At 36.6% G+C, this 25210-nt stretch overlaps 3 protein-coding genes across 9 annotated transcripts; 1 reads left to right on the top strand and 2 right to left on the bottom strand.

The window, feature by feature from the left end:
* Positions 1 to 774: 774 nt before the first annotated feature.
* LOC137938166 (uncharacterized) lies at positions 775 to 4700 on the bottom strand. Of its 3 annotated transcripts, none has more exons than XR_011109865.1 (6): positions 4436 to 4700; positions 3333 to 3399; positions 2325 to 2376; positions 2037 to 2117; positions 1134 to 1178; positions 775 to 980 (listed from the first exon to the last, which is right to left on the bottom strand). XR_011109865.1 is itself a non-coding variant. In XM_068783153.1 (5 exons), coding segments are annotated over exons 1-4 (348 nt in total). In that variant the 5' UTR covers positions 4664 to 4700; the 3' UTR covers positions 775 to 980; positions 1134 to 1177. The 3 variants fall into 3 exon arrangements, 1 of the variants encoding a protein (XP_068639254.1); XR_011109866.1 differs by lacking the exon at positions 4436 to 4700 and adding an exon at positions 4214 to 4280; XM_068783153.1 differs by lacking the exon at positions 2037 to 2117.
* A 1513-nt stretch (positions 4701 to 6213) lies between these two features.
* On the top strand, positions 6214 to 15208 carry LOC137938752 (uncharacterized). Of its 4 annotated transcripts, none has more exons than XM_068783780.1 (15): positions 6214 to 6294; positions 7754 to 8426; positions 8577 to 8889; positions 9558 to 9704; positions 9846 to 9934; positions 10079 to 10171; positions 10849 to 10975; positions 11715 to 11779; positions 11890 to 12061; positions 13003 to 13197; positions 13290 to 13337; positions 13536 to 13682; positions 14179 to 14261; positions 14683 to 14798; positions 14886 to 15208. In XM_068783780.1, the coding sequence occupies exons 2-15, from the start codon at positions 7822 to 7824 to the stop codon at positions 14975 to 14977; spliced, it is 2292 nt and encodes a 763-aa protein (XP_068639881.1). In that variant the 5' UTR covers positions 6214 to 6294; positions 7754 to 7821; the 3' UTR covers positions 14978 to 15208. The 4 variants fall into 4 exon arrangements, with proteins under 4 accessions (XP_068639881.1, XP_068639882.1, XP_068639879.1 ...); XM_068783781.1 differs by lacking the exon at positions 6214 to 6294 and adding an exon at positions 6391 to 6410; XM_068783778.1 differs by lacking the exon at positions 6214 to 6294 and adding an exon at positions 6617 to 6807.
* Positions 15209 to 19437: 4229 nt separating this feature from the next.
* Positions 19438 to 24131, bottom strand: LOC137938753 (uncharacterized). 2 transcript variants are annotated; one of them, XM_068783783.1, is made up of 6 exons: positions 23886 to 24131; positions 22425 to 23203; positions 21234 to 21292; positions 20920 to 21048; positions 20609 to 20744; positions 19438 to 19878 (listed from the first exon to the last, which is right to left on the bottom strand). In XM_068783783.1, the coding sequence occupies exons 2-6, from the start codon at positions 23127 to 23129 to the stop codon at positions 19558 to 19560; spliced, it is 1350 nt and encodes a 449-aa protein (XP_068639884.1). In that variant the 5' UTR covers positions 23130 to 23203; positions 23886 to 24131; the 3' UTR covers positions 19438 to 19557. The 2 variants fall into 2 exon arrangements, with proteins under 2 accessions (XP_068639884.1, XP_068639883.1); XM_068783782.1 differs by having other exon boundaries at positions 22425 to 24131.
* Positions 24132 to 25210: the final 1079 nt, after the last annotated feature.

The following is a 25210-nucleotide window of genomic DNA, read 5'->3' as shown; positions in this document are numbered from 1 at the left end:
GTCCTGAAAAATTAACATAACCCAAAAAATAAGGAAATTTAACTAGAAAAGTGTTTCCACTCAAGCCGAGGTGCTTGAGATGTTTCAACTCTATCAATACCGCATCAATTTGGGCACTTAAAGATTCTTGAAATGGAGGCCAAGCTGGATCACAAATCTTATTTCAATGTTGCATGCAACTCCACTCCATTTGCAGCAATCTACACTATAATCATATGAGGAGAGGCGAGGGAGGATGGATAAGTTTACTTTAGAATTTGGTGAGCGCTACTCTCTCCAAATCCAAGCATTCCACTTGACTAGTCATAGGGAAAGGCCAAAATAGGACTTGACCTGAGATTGGGTCAATTTGATCTATATGTAAGGGAATATTCTCATTGGAATCGGTAATGGTCATGCTACAGAATGAAACAAATCAAGCGATCATAACAAATTCAATAACGAAACTTTTTTTGTCAAATGGGGTATCAAATTAAAACTCTTTGAGTCTAGTTTCTTGAGAAACAAACCGTTTTTAATTTTGAGTTATATTGTTGGAGGTATTTATATCAGAAATACAAACGTCGGTTTTGTATAAAAAAAATCATTTTACTATTCTATATCTTATTACCTCACAGTGCATTAACATGAATTGAGTTTTCTTTTCTCCTAGAGTCCTCGTACTTTAGCACTTTTTCACTTAAAGAGTTCCTTTAGCCTATGTTAACTTGCAAAAGAGCTGAACAGTAAGATGATATGGACTCACCAAAAGCAAGTTATTGGCCCAGTCACAAAACCAATGATTGGGAACATGTTTTCTATAACGGCCTCATACAACTCAATAACAGAGGCTTACCAGTTTTTCACGAAGAGCATGATAGGATGGAAACTCGCCTGATTCGGCACAAAGATATGATAAGAGAAGGCCTCCAAATTATGAAAAATGCAAAATTTGGTTTCTAGAAGAGTCCAGAGCATCCACACTCCTCTTAAGAATCTTTCTACAACATGTATTAAGAAGCACAAACCAAAAAATGATTTTCGCTACTCTAAGAGAGCATGAATGCAATGAAGATGCAAGATTAACCATTGACAAACTTTTTGGCATGTTAGAAACCAAGTCCTGAAGTAAACTATATATAATGGAAGGATACAATTGCATAGCTAGATTTTCAATGCCCTTCATTTCCTGATTCAACCTGCAGGAAACAGGCAAAACTGCCTCTTAGAAATAAGAAGGTTAATAAAGAAAGCATGAGTGGCCAATAAACACCAGCTCACTCCCCAGAAAACTTAGAAGTAGAGAAAGAAAGGATAGGAAAAATCATAAAAGTGACCAATTGTACAAATATGCCCAACATCTTTATATTATATTCAGAAAAGAAATAGAAGTTATCTCCAACTTCGTATTGGCATTTGGGTTGTGTGTCTCTTCATTTTAAACTTGAACTTTGGATGTTATGATGACAGAAACGGGTTGTTGCAAAGGAGGACAGGAAAAATCATAAAAGTGACCAATTGCACAAATATGCCCAACATCTTTATTTTATATTCAAAAAAGAAATCTCATCAGTATGTGAAGACTGAAGTCATCTACAATTTCGTATTAGCATTTGGGTTGTGCCTCTCTTAATTTTAAACTTGAACTTTGGACGTTATGATGGAAGAAAAGGGTTGTTGGGCCTTCACATGAGTAGGAATATCGAGAAAAATCCCACATTGGCTATAATATAATCCATGACTTAGTACAAGAACTTGAATTAGATCTCCCCATTCTAAGTTAAAAAAAATTGAGTCAGATGCCTTTCTGTAATTTATTCTGGCCAAAAAACAGAGTATAGTTAGAGACGGTCTGCACACATGAAGGGATAAGTTCAATGGAGACTTAGCAATAGTGCAAAATTGCAATGGTTTTAACAGTATTAGCTTTGGGAGTGACAATTAAGAGCAGAAGGCTTAAAATGCTGCGCTGAGAGAGAAGAAAAAATTCACAAAGAAGGCCATCAAAGAATGGAGCTAGCAAGTGATATCACAAAATAGAGAAGGAAGATTCATACAGCTGACCATGACATAGCTGCATCAAGTCTTTGATAATGATGACAATGAAGATTGATGATGATGGATAGCAATGGAATGCCCTGAAAAATCAACCTTATGAATGAAAAGAAGAAAAGTTAAAGAAATAAAAGTATCATGATCATTTTACATTATTCTTTGAATGCCTGAATTCTGAGATGTGACTCACAACTAATAGACTTAGGATACCAAGGAGTTTACTAATTCATAAAAATTTATAAAGTTTTCAGTAATATAACAAAAAAAAATCAAGATGGAAGCGGACTTACTATCTTAAACAGGAATTTATAAAATGGTTTCCTTTGGTCGCTGCATCAAGAGCTACATGCAAAAAGAAAGCAGCGAAGGACGACATCCAAAAGAAGATGGTCAGAATATTATGTTCTAACAGAGTAATATAATAGAATTAAATATATTTATATGACTCTAACATGACATAATCAGCTTGTTACTCTCATTACAATTTGTTAAGACCACAATAACTGTTGGACAAATAATCAAACTCATGACCTTTGAACAATGAATAAAGCATGAAATCCGAAATATAAGCATTTGAAAAATGTCCAGATAAAGCTTCAAAACTACTATAAAGCAGTAGCTGAAATGCAATTGCAGTAACAGTACACTTCCATTGAGGTTTGATATATGTATGATAGGATATTGAAAGTTCCAGCAGGTCTGACCAACGAATCTTCTTTAGGTAGGGGGATTGGAACGGAGGTTGACTGCAACAAAAATTATCCACTGAAACTATTGGTGATGGTCTTTTACATTCTCAAGTCCCATCCAACTAATCCACAAGACTGGAGAAAAAAGTTTTAGTTCCTCGGTCACATTGTGCTGCAAAGCATCCGTATCCTTTGAGAAATACAAGAGGAATGTGAGAAAAATAACTGAAGCCACTAATTCAAGGAGCTAGCCATGGATAGCGTACAATCATATAATCTCACCAACTGGATAGAGTAAAATATCTTGCTCGGGATCTTTCATTGGTGCCACAGTATCCACGTTTACACACAATGGGTCAAAGCTAACCACATTCGTACCATATGGACATACATATACCAGTTATTTTAATGTGAAAAGACTCTGCGGAAAGAACTCATACTGGTTTCCCATCATGGTCCACCAAGCCACAAAAAACAGGCAGAAATTCAGGAAAGTAAACACCTCCTTTAAATGCACTAGATTTGTTGGCATTTACTACCTGTAGTGAAAGCTAGGATTCTTTTTACTGTTCAAAAGAAGTTCAAGATCTGAAAAATAATTCTCTTTACCAGATTCTTGCAAGTGGCCTGCAGCATCAAGAAAACAATGCATATGTTCAACTGATGTGCCGGTAACCTACAGAGAGTACAGGTACTAAATTGTCAGAGATACCTTAAGACAGATGAAACAGCAAAATCAAGGAGCATCCTGCTACTCATGAAACATACAAAGGATGTGCAGAAAATTTTCCTTTATTTTATTTTAAATAGAAAGTTATTGCTTTTAAGTTAGTTCCTCAACAAACAGTATAGTTATTCTAGCGGAAATAAATCTAGGGAGTTATTGCTTTTATAGTTAGTTCCTCAAATTAACCAGGGGCTTCTACTATAGCTAAAGAAATACAAAACTAAAATATGACTTAGTTTCCCGGGGGGCAGTGCAGAATCACCAAATTTCAGGAAAAGAAAATTGATTGCCTAACTCATGGAACTGCAAGTGTGTACATTTATAAACAATCCGAGTTAGAATTTGGGATGACTGAAGCCACTTTTTTTCCTTTTGAATTTCAACTAAGTTTACTTTGTTAAAGTGCATAGTTAAAGTCATCATAAGAGGCTCAATGACACATCAACAGCAAAAATTCATAACAAAATCCAAATTTCTCATTTCTGAAATCATATTGGGTTACCAGCAAAGAAGCAACCAGTATGTCGAATGCAAAAGCCAAAAAATATGAAATTTGAAAGCAGTTTCACCGGATGAAATACTCAGAAACAGATGATCACCAAAATAACAGCCCATAGTAACAGAATCACAACGCACAACATAGCGTTCACAGAGATTAGAGCCATCCCGAATTTAAAATCCAGATTGAGAAGATAAGAAAAATTATTCCAAAACAACGATTTTAATCTTTATTAACCAGCACTGCGATGGAGAAAAAATGTACCAGAATTTGGACGACGTGCACTAATCCGGAAGTATAATTTCACCTCACATTTGTATAACCTTATATCTGTAGCTACGAATATCCGCAAAAGACACAGAGAGCGATGAATAGTAAAGGCCTCCAAAAATCAGAACTTTCAGTAGACATATCAAAGCTTCGACCACCCATCATCAAATTTAAGACATAAAGAGATACCAATTGGGTAATTTACAGCAAGCCAACCTCTGACAGCGCCAACCGAGGCGAGGAGAAAAGAGAGTTGAAACTCTCAGCAATGGCGATCGAATCCCTCTCCACGATCTCCAGAGCTCCCAGAATCTGTCGAGGATTGACGGTGGGCTTGTTTTCATCGGAGCAACCGTCATTTGAATCCATTGGGCTCCCATGTCGGCAGAATTCTGAAGCCAGGGCGTCACCTGTCGTGTCGCTCGCGTCTGACGGTTCATCCATTGCTTCAAACTACTGCTTCCGCGGCTCCCGAGCGAAGGATATATTTCTGGCAGATTCGCTCGTCCCATAGATAATTTTTTTATATATTTTAGGCCAATATTATCCCGACTTACACATAACGTGTATGAGGCATGGGCATAACGTAAAATATAACAACGTAGAATGATATTGTCGTCATTATCATTTATTAGGTTTACATTATTTATAGAATTATAACACACACAGTTGATTACAACTCTACAATTTGAGGTTGTCTCTAATTAAATTATATTTTATCTCTATCTCTATCTTTTATCTTTATCTTTATTTCTATCATAGCCTTGCAAGATAGAGAAAATCAACGGCATTGGAGGCGGTTGGGTCAGACGGAATCGCATCGTCCGAAGAAAGAACAACAACATTGGAGGCAGTTAGGGTGAACGGAATCGCATCGTCTGATGGAATGGCAACGGATAGGGCAGACGGAATCGCATCGTCCAGTAGAAGATCAACGACACTAGAGGCAATTGGGGTGGACAGAATTACATCGTCCAAATGGGAATCAGAGGCTCTACAAGAAGAGTTTTTTTTTCAAATTTTTTTTATTTGTTTCACATGCGAAAACTCACACGTGTGAAATTCAATGCGACTTTGCACGTTGCGCACATACGTGCGCGGGACGATGTGCCCAGGGTGGAAATCCCCCCTGGACTTAGGTCTAAATCTCTAAGACGATGCAGGCAGGGGGTGTCTGGTGCAACACTGGCAAGGAACTTTGGTTGTCAACAGGCGGTAGGGTGACGATGATAGTGGATGTGCGACTCGATGGTGATGTCAACAAGACAAAACGGTGGCGAGAGGCCGACAACAACGTTAGAGATGATGGTGGCGGCAAGCCCTAATAGGAGAGTAATCGGACAAAAGACAACGGTAGGATATAGGACACAACAACGACGATGAACGACTAAAAGAAAACTTTTTATTGTCGTGATTATTATTTATCAAGTATACACTATTATAATGGTTGTATACCCAGAATAATATTTCTAATTATAATTAAATTAAAAAAAACTAAAACACCTTCAAACTAAAACTATTGCGACATTTATTCCCATGAAACTCTTGGTAGACTCTACCCTATTAATTCTTTCTTCTTTAAGACTTTTTCGTGTGAGAGTCATATAAAACACTTAAAAAATTGCTCTTCAACATAAGAGACATTGTCAAAATTCTCTTCATTTTGCCCTCATTTGTAATTGTTAAATATTTGCAATATATAGTATTATATACTTTATTTTATAATTAAATATAATAAAAATAAGAAATAACTCAAATAAAGGAGCCGAAGCGACCCGTTAATCTGAGTTTTCAAATGAACGAGTTTTCCTGGATATTTCCTTTAACTCGAATTTAATGGGACGAGTCAAAGCAACTCAGACCGAGTTTATTAACAATACATGCATTTACGCCTTACGGTACAGAGTTCGGTCTTAAGGTCATATAAGTTTGTCTTCTTTCGTACCGTTCCACTCGATCCAACGAATTGCAGACCGGGGAGCTCTCGTCACCTTCCGAAATACGGAAACAAGTTCTTCCCGTCGATTAAATTCTACTTCTCCATCAATACAGCGTCAAGAAGGCAGAACCAACCGGTACCCTTCTCCCCCGTTCCTCTTTCCTTTCTGCTGCAACACCTTTCTCGAATGTTCTTCGTGATCTTCATTCATCTTCTGCAATCGCCGCGTAGTTTATCGGGTTTTCCCCTCCGGTAACGTCTCCGATCTTTTATACTTTATACTGATTCAGCACAACGAAGAAGCAGACAAGCACGTTTATCTGTGGGCCCCGCCGAAAGTCCCGGTCTCGACTGTCCGATTCCGAAGTGGGGCCACGTAATCGGCGGTTGCGGGATCAGCTTTTCTCGTCTAGGTCTTTGACTGAGAGCAGAGACGACTGCAGAAAGATTACCGATTGGGACGTTACATTAGGCTGCAGCGTCGTGGGTCTCTAAAACCCTCTAGACCAGCGCTTTGTGTCGATTTCTGCTTCTTAACGATTTGATATAAGATTATAGACACTGAGATCCTCCCGCGTTTTTCTGCTCTCGGAGATTCGCATATTCGAGTGGGTTTTCGGTGCAGTAGAGCAACTCGATTTTCCGTCTCGTGAGTGGTGATTTTTCCCCTTGCCTAGCTGCCGCGGTGGTGGGAGCCCTAGTTTGAGCTGTCGGGTGTTGTAATTGTGTTTTTCTTTTCAGTTCGTATGTTCTATTTCTTTCGTCTCGCGTGTCGTTGACACTTTTCTCATTTTCACTTTGAAAAATGATGTTAGCATGACTGAGTAAATTCGACAAGTCGACTATGAGACTCTGAAGTTCAGTGTAGTGTTAGGAAAACTTAGAGAGCCACGGAGGTGTGTGGATGGTTAGAAAGGCAACTTTGGCTGGAAATTTTTTCTCTTCATTTTAGTTTTCAATGGTGGTGGAAAGTTTGTTAACTAATGGTTTTGATCAAATTGTTTATGAGTGATTATTCTGCAGCCCTTCTTCAGGAGTTGATAGGAGTTCTCTCATATCTCGTATTGAGTGTGGCTGTGCGAAAAAAAACTGAAAGGGATAGGTTTCCGGTGCTAATCGCCCAATGTCAATCCCTAGAAGCACCTGAAGGTGGTTCGGCATGAGGGGGGGGAAGTTGTAGAAAGCGCTGAAATACTACGTTGTCAAAGCTGGAATTAGCCACGCTATTTCTTAGAATAATTAATTATTTTAAGAAGAAATTTATATATTGTTTAAAATTTTCAATGTTCAGAGCAAGTCTTCGACAACCAAAGTTTGGATGCTGTTGTGCTTGAAAGACACATTGTTCTGTGTTATTGTAATTTCTCTGTAGAGTACTTGTTGCTTGACAAAATTATGTTCGGCAACTTCAATCTTTTGCTTTCCTCCTGGGTTTTCGGTACTTGGGATGTAGTAGCTGGAAGCTATTTCTGTTTGATTGTCAAGTTTGTGTGTGGCCATCAATTTATTAACTTTTTAGTTCTATCTCTGCTTTTCTACCTGGGCTCCTTCTGCGATATTCTTTTGATTAGTGATTTATGTGACTCTTATTCCAGATAAATAAGCGAAATTCTGAAAGACATGAACATTGCTTTCCTTTCTGGAAACGGAGAGGAATTTATTAATGGCATCTAGAGCTATTCTCAGGAGGAGGAAACTCCTCTTGGATCATTTGAATGCCCAGAATCGCCTGGTTCATAGTGTTTTTAGTGTGGGGAATGGGAAACTGGATCACAATTTAGGTGCAACTGGTTCAACTCAAGTTGTTGATCATCCTTCTGCAAATTCTGATGTTGCCAATGAGAAGATTGCTGTTCTAGCAGCTGACAAGAAACTTTTTGGTGTATCAACCTTAAATTACAGTAGACATAGTTCTCTTCAAACATTTACCTCTGGTCGAGGATATGGGAGTGCAGAGATTGTTTACCCCATTGGCTCCAGGTGGATATCTTACTCACAGTTTAGCCATGATGCCTCAACTGCCACAGCTGGGCAACCTGAATTTAGTGATGGGAATGAGCCAAAGGAAGTGCAGAATACAAAGCCGACGAAAGAGGCTTCACCTGAAGAGTGTGATCAGGCAGTTGAAGGTTTGAGTTCAGCAAAGGCTAGAGCACAAGTTAAACAGTTTCAAGAATCACAAAAAAGTGCTGTGTCTATTGTCAAGAAATTCTGGTCTATGCTATTGGGCATTGGTCCAGCTTTGAGGGCTGTTGCTTCCATGAGCAGGTTGTGTGTATTTTCCCTTCACACTTAGTTTCCTTCCAAAGTTATTTTGTTTGGTTTCAGATACTTTTACTTCCTCTTGTTCTCTTCTTCTTCTTAATTGTTATTATCTATTATTATTATAATAAAAATTGTTTTATTCTTATTTCACAGAGAGGATTGGGCTAAGAAACTCCATCACTGGAAGGATGAGTTTAAGTCCACTATGCAACACTATTGGCTGGGTACAAAACTTCTTTGGGCTGATGTTAGGATTAGCTCGAGATTATTGTTCAAGCTTGCTAGTGGGAAAAGTCTATCAAGGAGGGAGAGGCAACAGCTGACTCGTACCACAGCCGACATCTTCAGGCTAGTTCCTTTTGCAGTCTTTATCATAGTTCCCTTTATGGAGTTCTTGCTGCCAGTCTTCCTTAAATTATTCCCCAACATGTTACCGTCCACATTCCAGGACAAAATGAAAGAACAGGTAATGGACAACAATCATATCTTAGTCTTAGTGTTTCCTTGGAATGCCTGAAGTAACTACTGAAACCAAAGAACTTTTTACTTTTTCTTGAGCTGTTCTATTCTTCCACCAAATATTTGAGATTTAAATAGTTTAATGCAGAAGGGCAATTTTCCTTTTTTCCCTAATTTTGCTTTAAAAATGCAGAAACTTCTTTTTCCAAGAAAAGAATAACCCTTAATCTCAATTCAGAATTTATAATTTTTTTCCTGGACTGGTCAAGGATGGCTATTGGAGTATCTTTTTTTTGTTTTTTTACTCAATGTTGATTACATACACACTACTTTCAGTACTCACAGTGAGAATTGAACCAAATACCTCTCACTGGAAATGCTTCTCAAATGACCATTGACCCAAAGGCCTTATCCACTATTTTTTCATTTAGTTATTATTCATCTATTTATTTATTTATTATTATTTTTTTTTGAAATGTTGATTACACACACATACATTACACCCAATAACCCTGGTGAGACTTGAACCAGGATCTCACACTGAAAACTCCCACTCTTACCATTCAGCCAAAGTCTCAAGCCACAAAAATTTTCTGAATGTTGATTAAATGTCTGAATTTTTCTGGTTCTTAAGAATGATTTGCTGAAATTACATGTGTGATATTTGACTGGCAGGAAGCATTGAAGAGGCGACTTAATGCAAGAATGGAATATGCGAAGTTTTTGCAAGAGACAGCAAAAGAGATGGCAAAAGAGATTCAAATCTCACGCAGTGGAGAAATTAAAAAGACAGCTGAGGATCTTGATGAGTTTCTGAACAAGGTGATTATTACTTTATATTGCTGGCATGCTCTAAAACCATTTCTGAAATAATTGAAATTGACTCTATAACTAGAAACTTCCAATTATGGAACAATATGTATTATCCTGTTGTGAAAACTGAGTTCTGGAATATTTAAATAGGTACGAACTGGGGCTCTGGTATCAAATGAAGAAATTTTAGGCTTTGCAAAGTTGTTCAACGATGAGCTGACTCTAGACAATATCAGCAGGTTAACATTATTTGACTTGGTTGGGTTTTAGCCATTATCCTTGCCTTCCATCTCTATTTCCTGCTTCTTTTCATTAAGTGTAGCATATTGCTTTGTATTCTTAATTCCGAAACTTGCCTCATTATCATGATCTGTTTTTTACAGGCCCAGGTTGGTCAGTATGTGCAAATACATGGGTATCAGCCCCTATGGAACTGATGCATATTTACGATATATGCTTCGGAAGAAGCTGGCTCGGTAAGAATTTACCAGTGTAAATCAAGAAAAATATGTTTTCTAATATTTTAATGTGGATACTTGTCATGGAGTTAGTCTTAAAGTATGATTTTGTGCCTTAAATGTTTTGAACAATCAAACGTTGATAGCATTCAGTTACTTTTTAAGCTATAACATGACAGGCAAGAAACACTTTATGTTTCTTTCAGCTGATCTAACCTTTTTTTTGACAATGATGAGAGGATAAGATTACATTCAGAGTGAGAGAGAATACTCTAGCTGATGTAAATGTCATACCCTAAAACCTCTGACCACTTGGTTGAATGCCCCAATTCTCAAAAAATATAATATTAAAAAAATCATGTATTTTTTGGCTAAAGTTTATCCTTCACATCATAGCAACTTATTCTCTCTCTAAATTTAGAGACAACTAAGTGAACTTTATTTTTTTGAGAAAGGACTGTTATCTAAGTTAACTCTGCTATTTACTGTTGGTAAAGGTTCAAGTATTCCCTTGTAAGCTATATTAGTCATAGCTTATTGAAGTTCTCATGCAAAGCTATCCTGTAGTATGTTATGTTATTTGTATAATTGTGTGCTTGAGTTGAGTTGCATGTTTCTGTTTGTGCTCCTCTAGAAACATCCACATTTCTTTTCAAACAAATTTATTACGAAATGCATTTGCTTTCTTTGTTCAGGATCAAGAATGACGATAAAATGATTCAAGCAGAGGGTATAGAATCTCTGTCAGAGGCAGAACTTCGACAAGCTTGTAGGGATCGGGGCATGCTAGGTTTGCGTTCAGTTGAGGAAATGCGTCAACAGGCAAGCTTCATTCCACTGATTGGTTTTGTTTGTTTTTTATTTTTTTCCTCTTTTCCTTTGGTGGCAAAATGTTTATGGGGAGAAGAATGCCTTCTATAATGTTTGCTTGTAGAAGGTTTAGACTTGTTTCTAATCTACTTTTCATCTCTTCATGACAAAATTACTTCTGATAAAAGTTTCAATTAACATTGTAAAAAAAAAATTATCTAATTATATTGCCCACCCCAAATATTATAATTAGTGATTTAATTCTTTTTTGAGCTAGTATATGAACTTTAATGATCAGACAGCTTTTATGCATGGTAGTTTCTCCAATGCTTGTTACTCTTTTTTGAGTGAGGGTGGGAAGGAGTAGCAGTAGTTGCTTCTTGTCTGTTGTTATCCACTATATTTACCAAAGTTGTTATTCTTGTTTTTGGAGTCTGTATGTATTTGAAGCCAGAAAGGATCAAAACCTACAGTTAGTAGGTTTGGACTTGCGGATTCTTTGTGGCTTTGGAACTGATGGTTCTGATGCGAAGTGCCTTAGTCCATCCAATCTTGATATCCATTTTGAGAAAAGCTTCACACCCACTATGCTGTGCTGCTTCTCTTTCCATGTTCTCAAAGTGTGTTGGACTCTTTCTTTAACACTGTATATAAAATGCATTGACATATGAGAAGCTTTTCATACTGCAAAAGTCACATGGAATACCCCAGTCTACTTTACCACTTATTATAGAGGAACTTATGCTTGCAGCTTCGTGACTGGTTGGACTTATCTCTCAACCATTCAGTACCATCATCTCTCCTGATACTCTCTAGGTAATCCATTATCTTGTTTAAAGAATACACTGTCTAGTTAAGAATACTTATATACTTAAAATTGCTATCGCAACATCTCTGTTTTACTGATCTAAATCTCATTGTTTCAGAGCATTTATTGTATCTGGAAGGGGACTTGAGGAGGCAGTTCAAGCCACATTATCATCTCTACCCGATGAGGTTGTTGATACTGTCGGCGTTACTGCTTTGCCTTCTGAAGACTCTGTCTCCGAGAGGAGGAGGAAGTTGGAATTCCTTGAAATGCAGGAAGAACTTATCAAGGTATACAAACAGATAAAACTGAACTTGCCACAACTTCAAATTTTTGAGTATGGACACTTTGTCCTGAAGTGTTATTGGTTGCTTTTGATATAAGCAGCCAAATTTGTTGCTGTTGGCAGATAGATTCTTCTATGAAACTATTTTTTGGTCCTACTGGTTCACAATATGTTACATATTTTTCAGTCCTATTTTCAGATATAAAGAGTAAATATGATCATAGAATCTTAATCAGTAAAACAAGTTATTTCCTTTTTCTAGGAATTAAAACCTTGTACAGAGCACGTTACGCATGTCTGATAATTAACTATCCAAGAAAATGTAACATTTAGTGCCTATAAATGTAATTATACAGAAGAGAGGAAGGCAGAAATGCATTTTATACAGTCATAATAATATTTTCTTATTAGTCTGTGTGCATTTAAGTGTTCAAAAAAGTAAGCATGCAAGTGTTTTGAGTTACTTGGAGACGGACTGACCTGTTCTGTGTCGGCTTTCTGGTGTGGTACTTTTTACAGTCCTGTGCTAATTGTTGTTTCATCTTTAATATCAAGCGGAGGGTTAAAGTCATTCAAGTTTTCCTTGATACAATCTTCTTCTGATTGGTTTTTATTCATATGCCTGCACCAAGCATACTGAAATGTTTATGGTTGCCTGGTTATGATTGCATATCAGGGAGATATATAAATCAATTTATGTCTTGCTGGGTGTGACCCTGACAAATATAACTACTTTTATAATCTGTGCTCAAAGGTCTCCTTGTCATTTGATTTTTGTTTATAAATATTTCTAATCCATCATCCGAATTTTCTTTTGAACTTATGTAGTCCATGAACTTGACATACCTTACATGAGTGGAAGCAGTTTACCAATGAGTGCTCCACTGTTCATAGTTTTAATGTCTTTGCTCTCTTATTGTTCTCTAACTTTAATGAATATCATAGGAGGAGGAAGAGAAGGAAGAGGAGGAACAAGCCCGAATTAAGGAAGCTAAAGTTAGCGATGATGATATGGCCTTGAAAGAGATGACTATTCCTACAGCTAGAGAAGCACAAGAGTTGGCAAAAGCAAAAATATTGGACAAACAAGAGCAACTCTGTGACCTAAGCCGTGCACTGGCTGTACTTGCTTCAGCATCGGTGAAAACTTGAATTTCATTTAAATCTAGTTCTTTTTTGCACTAAAGTGTTCTACCATGAACATATGTGACTTTTTTGACTGACTTGTGCAGTCTGTTAGTAGGGAGCGAGAAGAGTTCTTAAGCCTGGTCAATAAAGAGGTATTTGTCTCCTCAATGTTGTGTTAAATGTTAGATTTTCTGGATAAATGGTAAATGAAGAATCTACAGTTCTTTACTTGTTTGTTTAGAAGTTTTGTCCAACTTATATAGAATGTCACGTAAGGCATATGTATCTTCTATTCGGGTTTTATTCCATATGAATTTTTTGTAAAAGATTTGTTGCATCCTTCCATGCAGATAGAATTATATAATAGCATGGTGGATATGGAAGGGACAGAAGGTGAAGCAGAGGCCAAAAAGGCATACAGAGCTGCTAGGGAGGAGAGTGATCATGCGGCTGAAACTGCTGTTGGCAGCAAAGTTTCTTCTGCTCTTGTTAACAAGGTATGTTGATTGTTGGCAGCAAAGTTTTTTCTGCTCTTGTTAACAAGGTATATTGATTGCTTGAACTTGTCAGTATGTTGAATATGGGTTCAGTGAATGTATATATTGCTTTAGGTAACAACGACTTCTATCCAGTTCCTTGACTGCAGCTAAACTGTTTTTTTATTAATTTTTTGTTTGACTAATTCTTTAAGTTCATGAGTGTTTTCTCCTTAGTTTTATTCCTCAATTAATTGTTATTTTTGGCTTGTTCACCTTGGTGATTTCTTGGTTAGAAGTGGAGTTTCTGGGCAAAGCTTTGTTGTTGGAAACTTTTCTCTATTCCATAATTATTTTTTTTCAATTTAGGTTATTCCTTTTGTACATCTAGATGCTTTATTGTTTTTCTTTTTTTTTCCTGTGTATTTTATTGTCGTATCTCTTTTTAGTTAATTATTTTTCTTTGTCAAACTTGAAAAAGAAATTGACAATTTTATTTGATGTCTTTGCTATTTAGGTTGATGCCATGCTCCAGAAACTTGAAAAAGAAATTGATGATGTTGATGCAAAGATTGGTGATCGCTGGCGCCTACTTGATAGGTATGGATTTCTTCCTTTTTCTTCTTTAATTATGCATATACTAGTATTTATATTCTGTATGATTTATGATGATTTATGAAATCTGCCCAACCTGGCTGTTATATGGTTTTACACCTCCATTTGGTCAGTTTTTGTAGGCAGCTACACCCATCTATGCCTTCATACTTTTTGTACCCCACAGCTTTTGTATTGCTTGGTGTTGCGATTTCTTATCAATTTAATAAAAGAGGTGTTTGAGACTGGCCCAGCAGCGAAGCCTGGGTGCACCAGTTGATAGAATATATTCTCGTATTAAAAAATCAAGATTTTACAATAATATTGTTGTGAACTGGATCGATTTGTTACGTTTTTGTGCAAAAGTGGGTTTTAGTGGATTGACTGGCACTCTTGGAAATTACCCCTTTAAAAAACCTATATGCAGGGACTATGATGGGAAGGTAACTCCAGAGGAGGTTGCAGGTGCAGCGATGTACCTTAAAGATACCTTGGGAAAGGAGGGAATCCAAGAGCTCATTAGTAGCCTTTCCAAAGATAAAGGTGAAAAATTAACTTCTCTTTTCTCTTTTCTGTAAATTAGCTGCAAGCGATTCTGACCCAGAATGAAATAACTTTTACTTGCTGCAGAGGGCAAGATTTTGGTAGAAGATATTGTCAAATTGGGTACACAAACAGAAGATGAGGAAAATGAGAAATCAACAGCCACTGGGGGGCAATAGAAACTACAAACAGCAGTCTGTTTCTTTCTTTCTTTTTTTGTTAATATTTATCATTGCTTTATTTTGACAATTGAAATAGAGGCTGTACCTATGGCTTGTGCATTTTCATCTTCCAAGCCAGGGTGATGAAATAGTTCCATCATGATAAACAATTTTGTAAATTTATAAGAGTATAAATTTCATACTGTATTTTAACTAAACCTATGTATCAATATTTTACAGTGAAAATAAGTGAGCAATCTAATACAATTGTTAGAAGTTAAAATTTTCTTTTATTTTCTAAGAGAACATTTCTTTTATTATTTTTGTTTTGAACTCACAGAGAGTTCAAATGTTCTGCACTATTTCCCCTTGGTACTTTATTAAATAGACTTTGTTTGAGCTCTTCTTTGCCATTGATCTTTGTATAAATAAGAGGTTAGGGTCTATTTGTCTCCCAGTTTTTGTTTGCTGGGTTTTCTAGTTTTTAGTTTCTGTTCTTGTGATTTAACTTGAGCAACTCAGTGATTTAAGAGTTGTGGCTTACTACTACACGAATAAATCTCCTGTTGTTACTATTTCAGTATTTCTTACATAAAATCTGCCTAGTTGTGAGATTTGTTTCAAGTCCTTTTATGAAACTTTTCTTAGACTGCACTATATTAATTCTGGTTTTGTGAGATTTTTTTTTTGTGATAGTCATGTAAGACTTTTTTATACTTGCTCTTCAATACTTCTCCTCAAGTTGGAGTTTATGAGGAACAAGATCATTGATCTTCAATCTTGTTTTTGTTAAAAAATTCATAGATTCAAAAAATTTATATTTTGTTTTCCCTTTTTTGAATATTTTGGTCATATAAATATTACCATAATACGTGGAACAAAATATGTTTTTCTTGTACTTCTTATTCTTTTTCTCCCCATCAACTTGGGTATAAAAAAAACATAGAGACCAAGTTTGGACAAAGTACAATATGAGAAAAAAAAAATCACTCCTAACCATATGATGAAGTTACACGTACTAGTTAAAGAATAGTCCCATAAGGATTAGTGAGTACAAAGATCTTAAGTTTATTTGTTGGGAAAGAGGTTTCTTAAGCTAATAATTTTGGGATGGACCTTAGACCTAACTTCTACACCTAAATTATCCACTTGTAAAGCTACAAAAGAGGGCCTACACTTAAAAAATTGTTTACACCTAAAATTATCTATTTGTAGAACAACAAAAGAGGGCCTATACTTAAATTATCCACTTGTAGAGCTACAAAAGAGGGCCTACACGTGAGGGGGGGAGGGGGGGTGTTAAGGAATAGTCCCACATAGATTACTTAGTATAAATATTTTGAGTTTATTAGTTGGGAAAGAGGTTTCTTAAACTAGTCATTTTGGGATAAACTTTGGACCCAACTTCACACTAGTAAAATGGTCATAATCTAAAACATATTTTATTCAATTTCAAGAAAAAAAAATAATTTTAGGGTATAACAAAGAAACTATATTTTTAAAGGTAGCTCAAACACAAATCATGACATATTATTATATTTTTTAGGTAGTGGGTCTAGGTATTGTTTTTAAGTAATGAAAATAAAATATGATAAATTGAAAAAATGTTAGAGAAAAATAATTTTAATCAGAATGTGACTATGTAACATTCATACTTCTAAAAAATAATTTAGAATGTAATTTTTTTACAAAAAAAAATAGAAAAGACTATAACAATAGAATTGTAAAAGCAACTTAACAAACCATTTTGACTAAGAAAAATTTCTGGAGGTAAGCATAACTTGAGAAATGTCGATGTAGAAGATACATAACTAAGTGACAAAAACTTAAAAAATCGAAAACATCATGTGAGCAAGATATCACATATTTTAAATGAGTCTATCAAGGAGTGATTAAGTTTAATTAAAATTCTCTGATTAGAAGATAAATATGCCTAAAAAACTAGACTCAGATAAGGAAATTCTCTCAATTTTCTCCTTGTTGTTTCTGCTTTCTTCATTTAATGATTTCTTTCATGGGATTAAAACACTGCGACCTATAGAAGAGCCGTTTTAAAGGTTTGTCTTCTTCGTCTCAAGACTTCGATCGATTTCTCTCCAGGTTTCTCCATTACATCTTCTTTGCTGATTGGGACGCAGCATCAAGAGGCAAGATCGTGCAACTTCGAGAGCGATTTGGCTTGCGCATTTTATCAGAAGCCTTGTAGATGTCTGGTGACCCTTGTGTTCTAGATTGGCACAACGGCTCCCAAACAGTCGCGGATTCGGGAAATGGAAGGCTTATCCTCGCTGGGAATTAGATTAAAACCTCTACAATGGGGAATGGAAGAAGGAAGAGCAGTTCTGAGTTATTAAAAACTGCAGGAGCAAACAGATTTTATGGAAGAAAACAGTCAAGTATTACTAGTAGTTATCCAATTTATCAGGTGGGAAGAGAAGTCTGAACTTTCGCCGAAGATTGGTTAACGAACCATTACTGCTTGCTGTAATTTGCTAGAAGAAAACGCTCCAATGGGTCTATCGTTCAAGTGCTGTTTCGCTTTTTCAGTTCATCATAGCTAACTCTGGAGAGGTTCAGGCAAAGCAACTAAAGGGGAGAACTGACCGAGTTTATCAACGATTCCAGGAAAAGTTAAAACAAGTCTACAAAACACAACACAACATCGAAGAGATCAACTGGAAAATTGAAGAACTGAATTACTAGAAACTCGTCGAAGAAGACAAAGCTCCACCCATCGTTCTCATTCTTCTTGTACCATAACAGGGGGCTCCGTCACAAAACCATCCTCAACTTCCTGTGAACTCTCAAGAAGCGTCCAATCCGGTGGGAGCGGCGGCAGGGGCGGATACACGGTCGGCTGGCGCCTGATGTCCCATGGCTGCGACTTCTTAGGCCGAGTCTTCATATGGTGCGCAGTGGCCTTCTTTTGGGGCCTCGACGAGCACTCCACCACAAGACCCTGCGGCTTCCCTGACGGAGGACAAACTCCATTGCTTTTGAAATGGGAAGGACAAGAAGGAAAAACCCTCGAAATCATCAAAGAAGAAATCGACATTTTCGTGGATGCTCTTTCTCCTTCTGCTTCTATTCTTGGGTGGATAACTTCTGTTCTTCTTGGGTGGATAAGATAAATGGATGGCCGCCTCCTTTCGTTTACAGGATTTTAGGGTCTCTTTATCTCGACGGCGAAAAGGGGTCGATTCCTTACCGGGTATATTACCCGGATTCGACCGTTAACAATTTATCCGAAAACCTGGAATTCCAAAAAGAATTGGGAATTTACCTTTCTATGGATACGGAATAAAAATCTTTATTTATTTTAAAATTACTTATTTACCCTTATACTGGTATTTATATAAAATAAATATAGATAAATGTTACAATTTTTTAAATTTTAATTTTTTAGAAAAAAAAGCTCCTCTTGTATAAAAGAGAGAAATTAACTTAAAAGAATTAGGTGAAAGAAAGATTAACTATATATTTAATTATTTTTTGTATTTTGATGTTATTTATATACTTTTTAATAATTTTATCATTATTTTACATATTATTTTATAGATTTTATTTACACATTTACCCGATTATTCGTGGGAAATCATCTGTTGATAATTATGTTATACTCGATTTTCTCGCTACATACCTTGTTTGTCGCATTTAAAGTTGGACCATACATAAAATTACAATATCTAGTTTGCTGTGTTTAGAAATACGATATCTAAGAAGATCATATACAAGAAGTACCCGTAATTTAAATTATCTTTATAAGTTTAACTTGCTTTTAGACTATAACTTCGAATCGAGAAAAGAAACATATCACTCTCAAAAATAAAAATTTATAGATGGGATTCACATCCTTCTACATAAATCGGTTTTAGTTTTATTCCACTATACTTTTATGTATTCGCATTGAGTAAACTCATAAATATAAAATAAATGAGGTATAATATCATTCTTATATAAGTATTTATATCTTTTCATACACCAAATTAGAGTTATATATACTAATATGTGTAAATATATGGATAAATAGGCAATTTTAGTGATAATAGTAGTAGAGGCATAAATCCCCTCCTTGTCTCCAATGTAATAAACAATCTTCTTCTATCATGACTACCTCATTTAGTCTATGGATTAACTTAGCATATAATTCATTATATTGACATCAAATGCAACATGGGATACTTGAAAATTCTATTATCAAAGATAGGGAATAGATGACATTCTCTATTGAAATGATTGCTCCCAATGTCCCATTGTAAATTATTAAAAGAAGGTAACTCTGCCAGAAGTAGGGAATTGAAGTCTTGGAAGCCATTTCCTGCAAATGAGTAGCTGAAGTAGGTTCTTTCCCAATCAGTAAAAATAAAAGTAGACCAGGGAACCTGAAATATGGAATGCATTTATGGGTCATGGAGTTTTGGGGCATTTGAGCAGTAAGATGCTAGATATTAATGAATTCAATGATGCAGAACTAATATATCACCCTTTGACAATGATGTGAAGAAAATCTATGTTCATACAATGCACAGATTTGAAAAGAACACATAAACAATTACAACAGGTAAAAATGATGATAATATGTGGAACAGGACTTTACATCAACATTTTGAAGATGGACACTTCTTCAGGACCATGTGGCCTGATTCATCCTCCTCAAAAAGCCGTTCTATCACTTCATCCCAGGTCACTTTTTGTTGGCTCTTCCCGGATGAGCCTTCCCCAACGCGGCTCGATTTCTCACTATCATTCTTGTCAAAAGTACCGTAAAGGGATGGTGCATACGCATGGGGAACAGCTAACGTCACTGCACGCCTAAGGGCCGCCTTGTGTTCCTCGCTATGTTCTCTGGCAAGGGTCTCTTGTCGCTCCATTCTTTGCTTTGCAGGAGTCTCCATAGTTCTTTCCTTTTCCATCATCAACTGACATCAACAAAGAAAGTATTCTCAGCTACATATGCATATACTCTAAACGGTGAAAGGGAGTTCAATCAAAGACCAAAACTCAACGAAAGTAACTTTCGATGTTTAACAGCCTTAAGGTATTTCTAGATCTTCAAGTAAGGAGTACCTTGTAGTTCTCCTTGAAGCCAAGAATAACAAAAACTTAACAACAAGGAACATTTGCCATTGTAACAGGACTGGATAATAAACTTCAGAAATTGAGAAGAGTCCGCTCAAATGCTTTTAAACATATATTAGATCACTAAAGTGGCAATACGTTTTGTCATCACGGGCAGCTTCACTGCTATCACTTGGATATTTTCAACGAATGATTTTTTTATTTTAGAAAATTTTTCAACAAATGATTGTTATACCCAAGACCTATACCAGAAACTCCCCCACATTGCTATTGAGCTAAATAGCAAGCCACTTTTAGTAATTCTTTTGGACATGGTGTCTACCACTCTGTTACTTAGGGTTACCATTGTTAGGATGGTGGAAACATAGATTTATCATTTCATGACAAATCCATGTTGGTGTGCACCAGACAACTGTTAAAAGGACCTCTTCACTTTGTCATTTCTTTTCAAAATTTGTTTAACAGAGTGAAAGAACCCTTATAGTTTTCTAATTTCCCCAGCGTTTCCTTGGATACAAAACCAATGAGGACAAATTAATTAGCACTAAAACAACCTAAATCAGAACTTACATCCACAGCCCTTTGAGCTTCCCTTTCTATCCAAATAATGGCATGGTCTGAAGTGGCATTGCATGAAAGCACAATGTGTTCAAACCTCCCATCAACAGGAACTGCTGTCCTAACGACTGGAGGGAATCTACCCAACCTGAAGCACACACACCAGGTTTGTGAATAAAATGTCTCCCTAGGTAGGAACCATTACAAACTGACAGCTGTTAACAATTTAACGAATATAACAAACCTTAAGAAGCGGCCATATAGCAACTCTCTTTCAGTTACAGTTTATAATGGACATACCAGAAGAAAAGAATGAAGTTCACCTGAATGGCTTTCTCTCCACAATGTGATAAAGCCGACCAGGAGCATACAACCGCCTTGGATCTTTAAGCATCCTCTCTTCTGGAATGCAAGTGTCTCTCATGCATCTTAAGCATAATATGCATGGCAAACTGCACAGAAAACCGTATTAGAAGTCATTGTAAGTACTCTAGAGGTGAAGGTTGGATGTATGCAATGTCTACTGTAATGACGAAATGAGTTAAAGAGGTGTCAAACCATAATCAAGGAGGTAAGATATTTTTCATTTAATTATTATAGAAGGATCAGGTGGAAAAACACAAGGAGCATTAATTACCAAAACAGTGACTTGAAGATGTCTTCTAAAGGAGTTGCTGTCCGAGGCAAGAAATCATCCTGGATCAAAGAAAATGCTTTTATCAACTCAACAGCAAAAGGAGAAGAATAGTTAATAATATAAGGCACATGAGCTTAACTCATAATGTGGTGAAAGAAGCACATTTTAAACTCATAATGTGCATATCAAGCAGAGCTGCTGTCTTATCAGTCGCCACCAAGTAATATAATTCTTCCCTTAGCTAGGTATGGTCATGGAGCACATGTGATTAAGGACTGCATATCTCATGAAATACATCTATAAATAAGACCAACTAAAGAATTTCAAGAAGAAAAATAATCCAAAAAACAAAAAATTCAAGAGGAAAAACAAGCATGGGAGTCAAAAGGATTGACATAAGTTATTTTGGTCAGATGATGTATTATGCACTTCAAAATGACAAAAAAAGAGCAAAGCTAGCATAAATGAAGTTCGAAATTTAAGCTGACATTGAGAAGATCCTCCAGGACCGAAAAATACAGGCCAAATTGCCGGGCAGTAGCAGATTATTTGGTTATTGTGCTCAATGATCATATTGCCAAAATAGAAGATTTGAAGCAAAATATTTTCTTCACAGGCTGCTTTATAGGAAGCCATAATTGAAAGGTGGAGGTACTGCTATTTGAGATTACATAGAAAAAATTCTCCCAACTATTTTACCTTGGCCACCATCACATAGCAGTTTTAAGTTTTTTAAGCTCGCTGTATATATGCAGTGAATTGGAAAAAAATTATAATAAGTTACCTATTTTCCAACTTGTTATTTACAAATAAAATGATGTTTTGCCCAAGGAAAATACAACTAGCGGTTAACACTTGTGAAAGAAGCAACTAATTTGAATTGTTGACAAATAACATTTACAACAAAATTCAATGCACAAATGGGACGGTATTCACATTTTCAGGACCACTCAAATACTACTGTTTCCTGTAAGTGAAGTAATAGGCCAAAGCTGATACAAGTGAAATATTTCACATCTTTTATAGTTACTATCATATTTTGTAGACCAAAGTCACTTACTGATCCAATTCAGATCACTCTAACATTGTTGGCTCTACTATTTGGTACAACCATTTTCACTATAACATCAAAGAAACGCACTAAATAGAAGTAGAGAAAGTAGAATGTAAAAGAAAACACAGAACACTTGCCTGGAGGACAACAGAATTTATCACATCAGCATATCTCACCGCCAAATTCAATGATATACACCTGGCTGGGGCAATTGCAAAACACCGAATCCGCTTTCTCTCTATATTTCCCAATCTATCTCGGTTATGTACAACTACCATAGTCAAAAGAGCTGCAACTCCTGAACCAAGAGAATGTCCAGTAAAGGTGAGAGTATAATTAGGATGCTTTTCCACCAACTCCCTCAAAACCTCATACTCCAGATCCAGAACACAACCCGCAGCTTTCAAAAGCCCATTGTGAACATAGCCACCATCAAATTTCCTCTGTCCAAGTTTATTATCCAATAAAACTGCATAGTCACTTTCTTTGGCCAAATTGAGACCTCTTATGGCAAGGACAATATCTGTGTTTTTGTGGTCAACGTAGATTATATAAGGTGGAGCTTTTCCCTGGGTGTCCTCATAGGTCCTGCGACGAATGATCCAATCAGGGTTGATCTGGTACCCACCAGGTGGGGCCCAGAGGGGATGGTGGAGATCATCTTCATAAACAGCTAAGATAAGGCGGCAGAGGCGAGGAACAGGCTCAAATTCTTGGGCTGAGGCAAGGCCCCAGTTCTCACTATCATGACCTGCAGTGTGGAGGCAGCGCTTCCAAGCCCAACGTGCACAGGCAAGGCAATAGACACATTCGAGTAGGGGGACGCCACAGACAAGCGACATAGGGAGGAAGGCTACAAGTTAGGCATCGAGAAAGGCGAAGGAGGGTCCAGCAGGAGAAGACTGATAACAGATAGCTGCACTATCCGAATGGAAACAATGAGGGAAGAAAATTCTATTACTCAATTTTCCAACTAAAAAAATACTAAGTTGGATTTGAAATTTGAGACTTTCTAGCAATGAACATTAGAAGATCCTCTTGGAATTTGCACAACAGTATGTAGGCTTTGCTACAGAAGTGTTGTAGTGACAATGACTTGAAAATCTAGCAAAATTTCGAATTTTATAGTTGCAGTCTCGGGGATTGATGTTGAACAAAGATGAAAAACGTGGGAATATAAATAAAATGATAGTAGAGCGAAGTTGATTTTCTGGTGAAGATGACAAAGGGGGAAATTCGGGAACGCCCAAGGAACTATTTGGGATTTCTCGAAATGAGTCCAGAACCAGTTGATAACTTAAGCATCATATGAAGAAACATAAATGTGCTAGCGCAAACAGAAGACGGATGAGTTCCCTTTCCCCGATATGGGTTCGAAAAACAGTTCAAAGTTTCAACTCTGGTTGAAGAAAAACAACGTTTCGAGTACTAAAAGCAAATAGAACCCGCGCCGAAAATGGGTTTTCCGTATAATTTATGCCGTCTACAAAACCAACCACCGGATGAACTTCCAGGAACCAAACAAACAAATGAGAAGAGAACTCCACACACATGAGAACAGAAAATTTTAATTAAAGAAGGAAGCGTTTGACAGGTACCGCGAGTCCACCCCTGAAACCAGAATGAATTCCTCGATTGATTGATTGTTGGAGACTCCACTGAGCGAACACGAATTTGATTTATTTCATGGTACCCTTTCTTGCAGATTAAAATACGAAACGGAATGCATGAATCGAAGGCGGCCTACAGATCAAAGGACGGCCAGCCAGACGGACAGAATCTACTGATCGTTCTTGGTCTCTTCACTCTAAGAAGGGTAGGAGAAGCCGAAGCCAAAGTGCTCAAGTAAGGAACAGCGCCACTGGATTCCTGGGTCATCGTCCAAGCATTAAACCATCTCAAGTATTGACTGATAAAATCATAATCCATAAAAATTAAAATTTGCATAATTTTTTTTTAAATAATACAAGTATTTTCATATAAGTAAAATTTCATTTTAAGATGAATAGATTAAATTAATTTAAATGAATATTATTGGAAACTCGACAAAAACCTTATCAGTTCTTAAATTAAAAGAATCAGGACAATTCACTTGTTTCATATTTGAACTCTTTCTTGTGGCCACATGAATGAAGTAGGAACATCCAATGAAGGATATTTATCCAGCTCAAGTAATCAAACCAAACTTGCTTTAAGGTGCATTTATCTAATCAAATTTAATTTGATTAAACTCGAAAGACAAAAGTCGGACTTCAGTCTTGTTCCAATTCTTTTGAAGGCAAGGACAAACTTTTATCATCTCAGAATCCTAGATTCATACCCATTTCTTATTAACCCATTAACATTGCCTGCAGATCGAATTCAGCTGTTATCGCTTCGTAAGGTCTGCGTTTCCTTTGTTGATGAGTTTTTTTTCTTTTTTGCTTATTTTGTGATGTTTCTTAATCTGATATATGCGTCGAGGTTTTATAACGAGTTGTTTTGATATGTTAATGTTTTGTTGATTGTGGCATAATTTCTATTTTGTTACTGTCTTTTCTGATATTCTTTTATTGTATGAGGCGCTATTAGTGGTGATGGCATCGAAGTTCTGAAGGAAGTTTTCCTTGTTGTCTCTGGGATCGAGTCGAAGGCGTGTTTCGATCCATTCCTTATTGTGATTTGGATTGATGAGCCATTTTTGTCCTGGAGCTACCTCAAGGAAATCTACTAGTCTCCAAAGGAGAGAGTGACCATCGACTCTTGGGAAATGTCTCTCTTGCCTTTTCAATTTCTCTATATCACCATCCAACCGTCTCAGAGATCTTCCCCAACACTTCCTCCATTTCCGTCATCTTTGGCATTTTTGCCACTGGTGATGGGAATCGCTGCAGAGTCCTTTTTTCCGTCAATGCAGAAATGGGGCTTCCCATAATGGTCTTTG

Source organism: Aristolochia californica, unplaced genomic scaffold, assembly GCF_029961685.1.
Source record: "Aristolochia californica isolate CCGP_79_NKW_82.1479 unplaced genomic scaffold, dmAriCali1.0.hap1 SCAF_8, whole genome shotgun sequence".
Classification (NCBI taxonomy): domain Eukaryota; kingdom Viridiplantae; phylum Streptophyta; class Magnoliopsida; order Piperales; family Aristolochiaceae; genus Aristolochia; species Aristolochia californica.
Note: the sequence above shows the minus strand (reverse complement) of the source record. Positions and strands in the feature narration are given on the sequence as shown.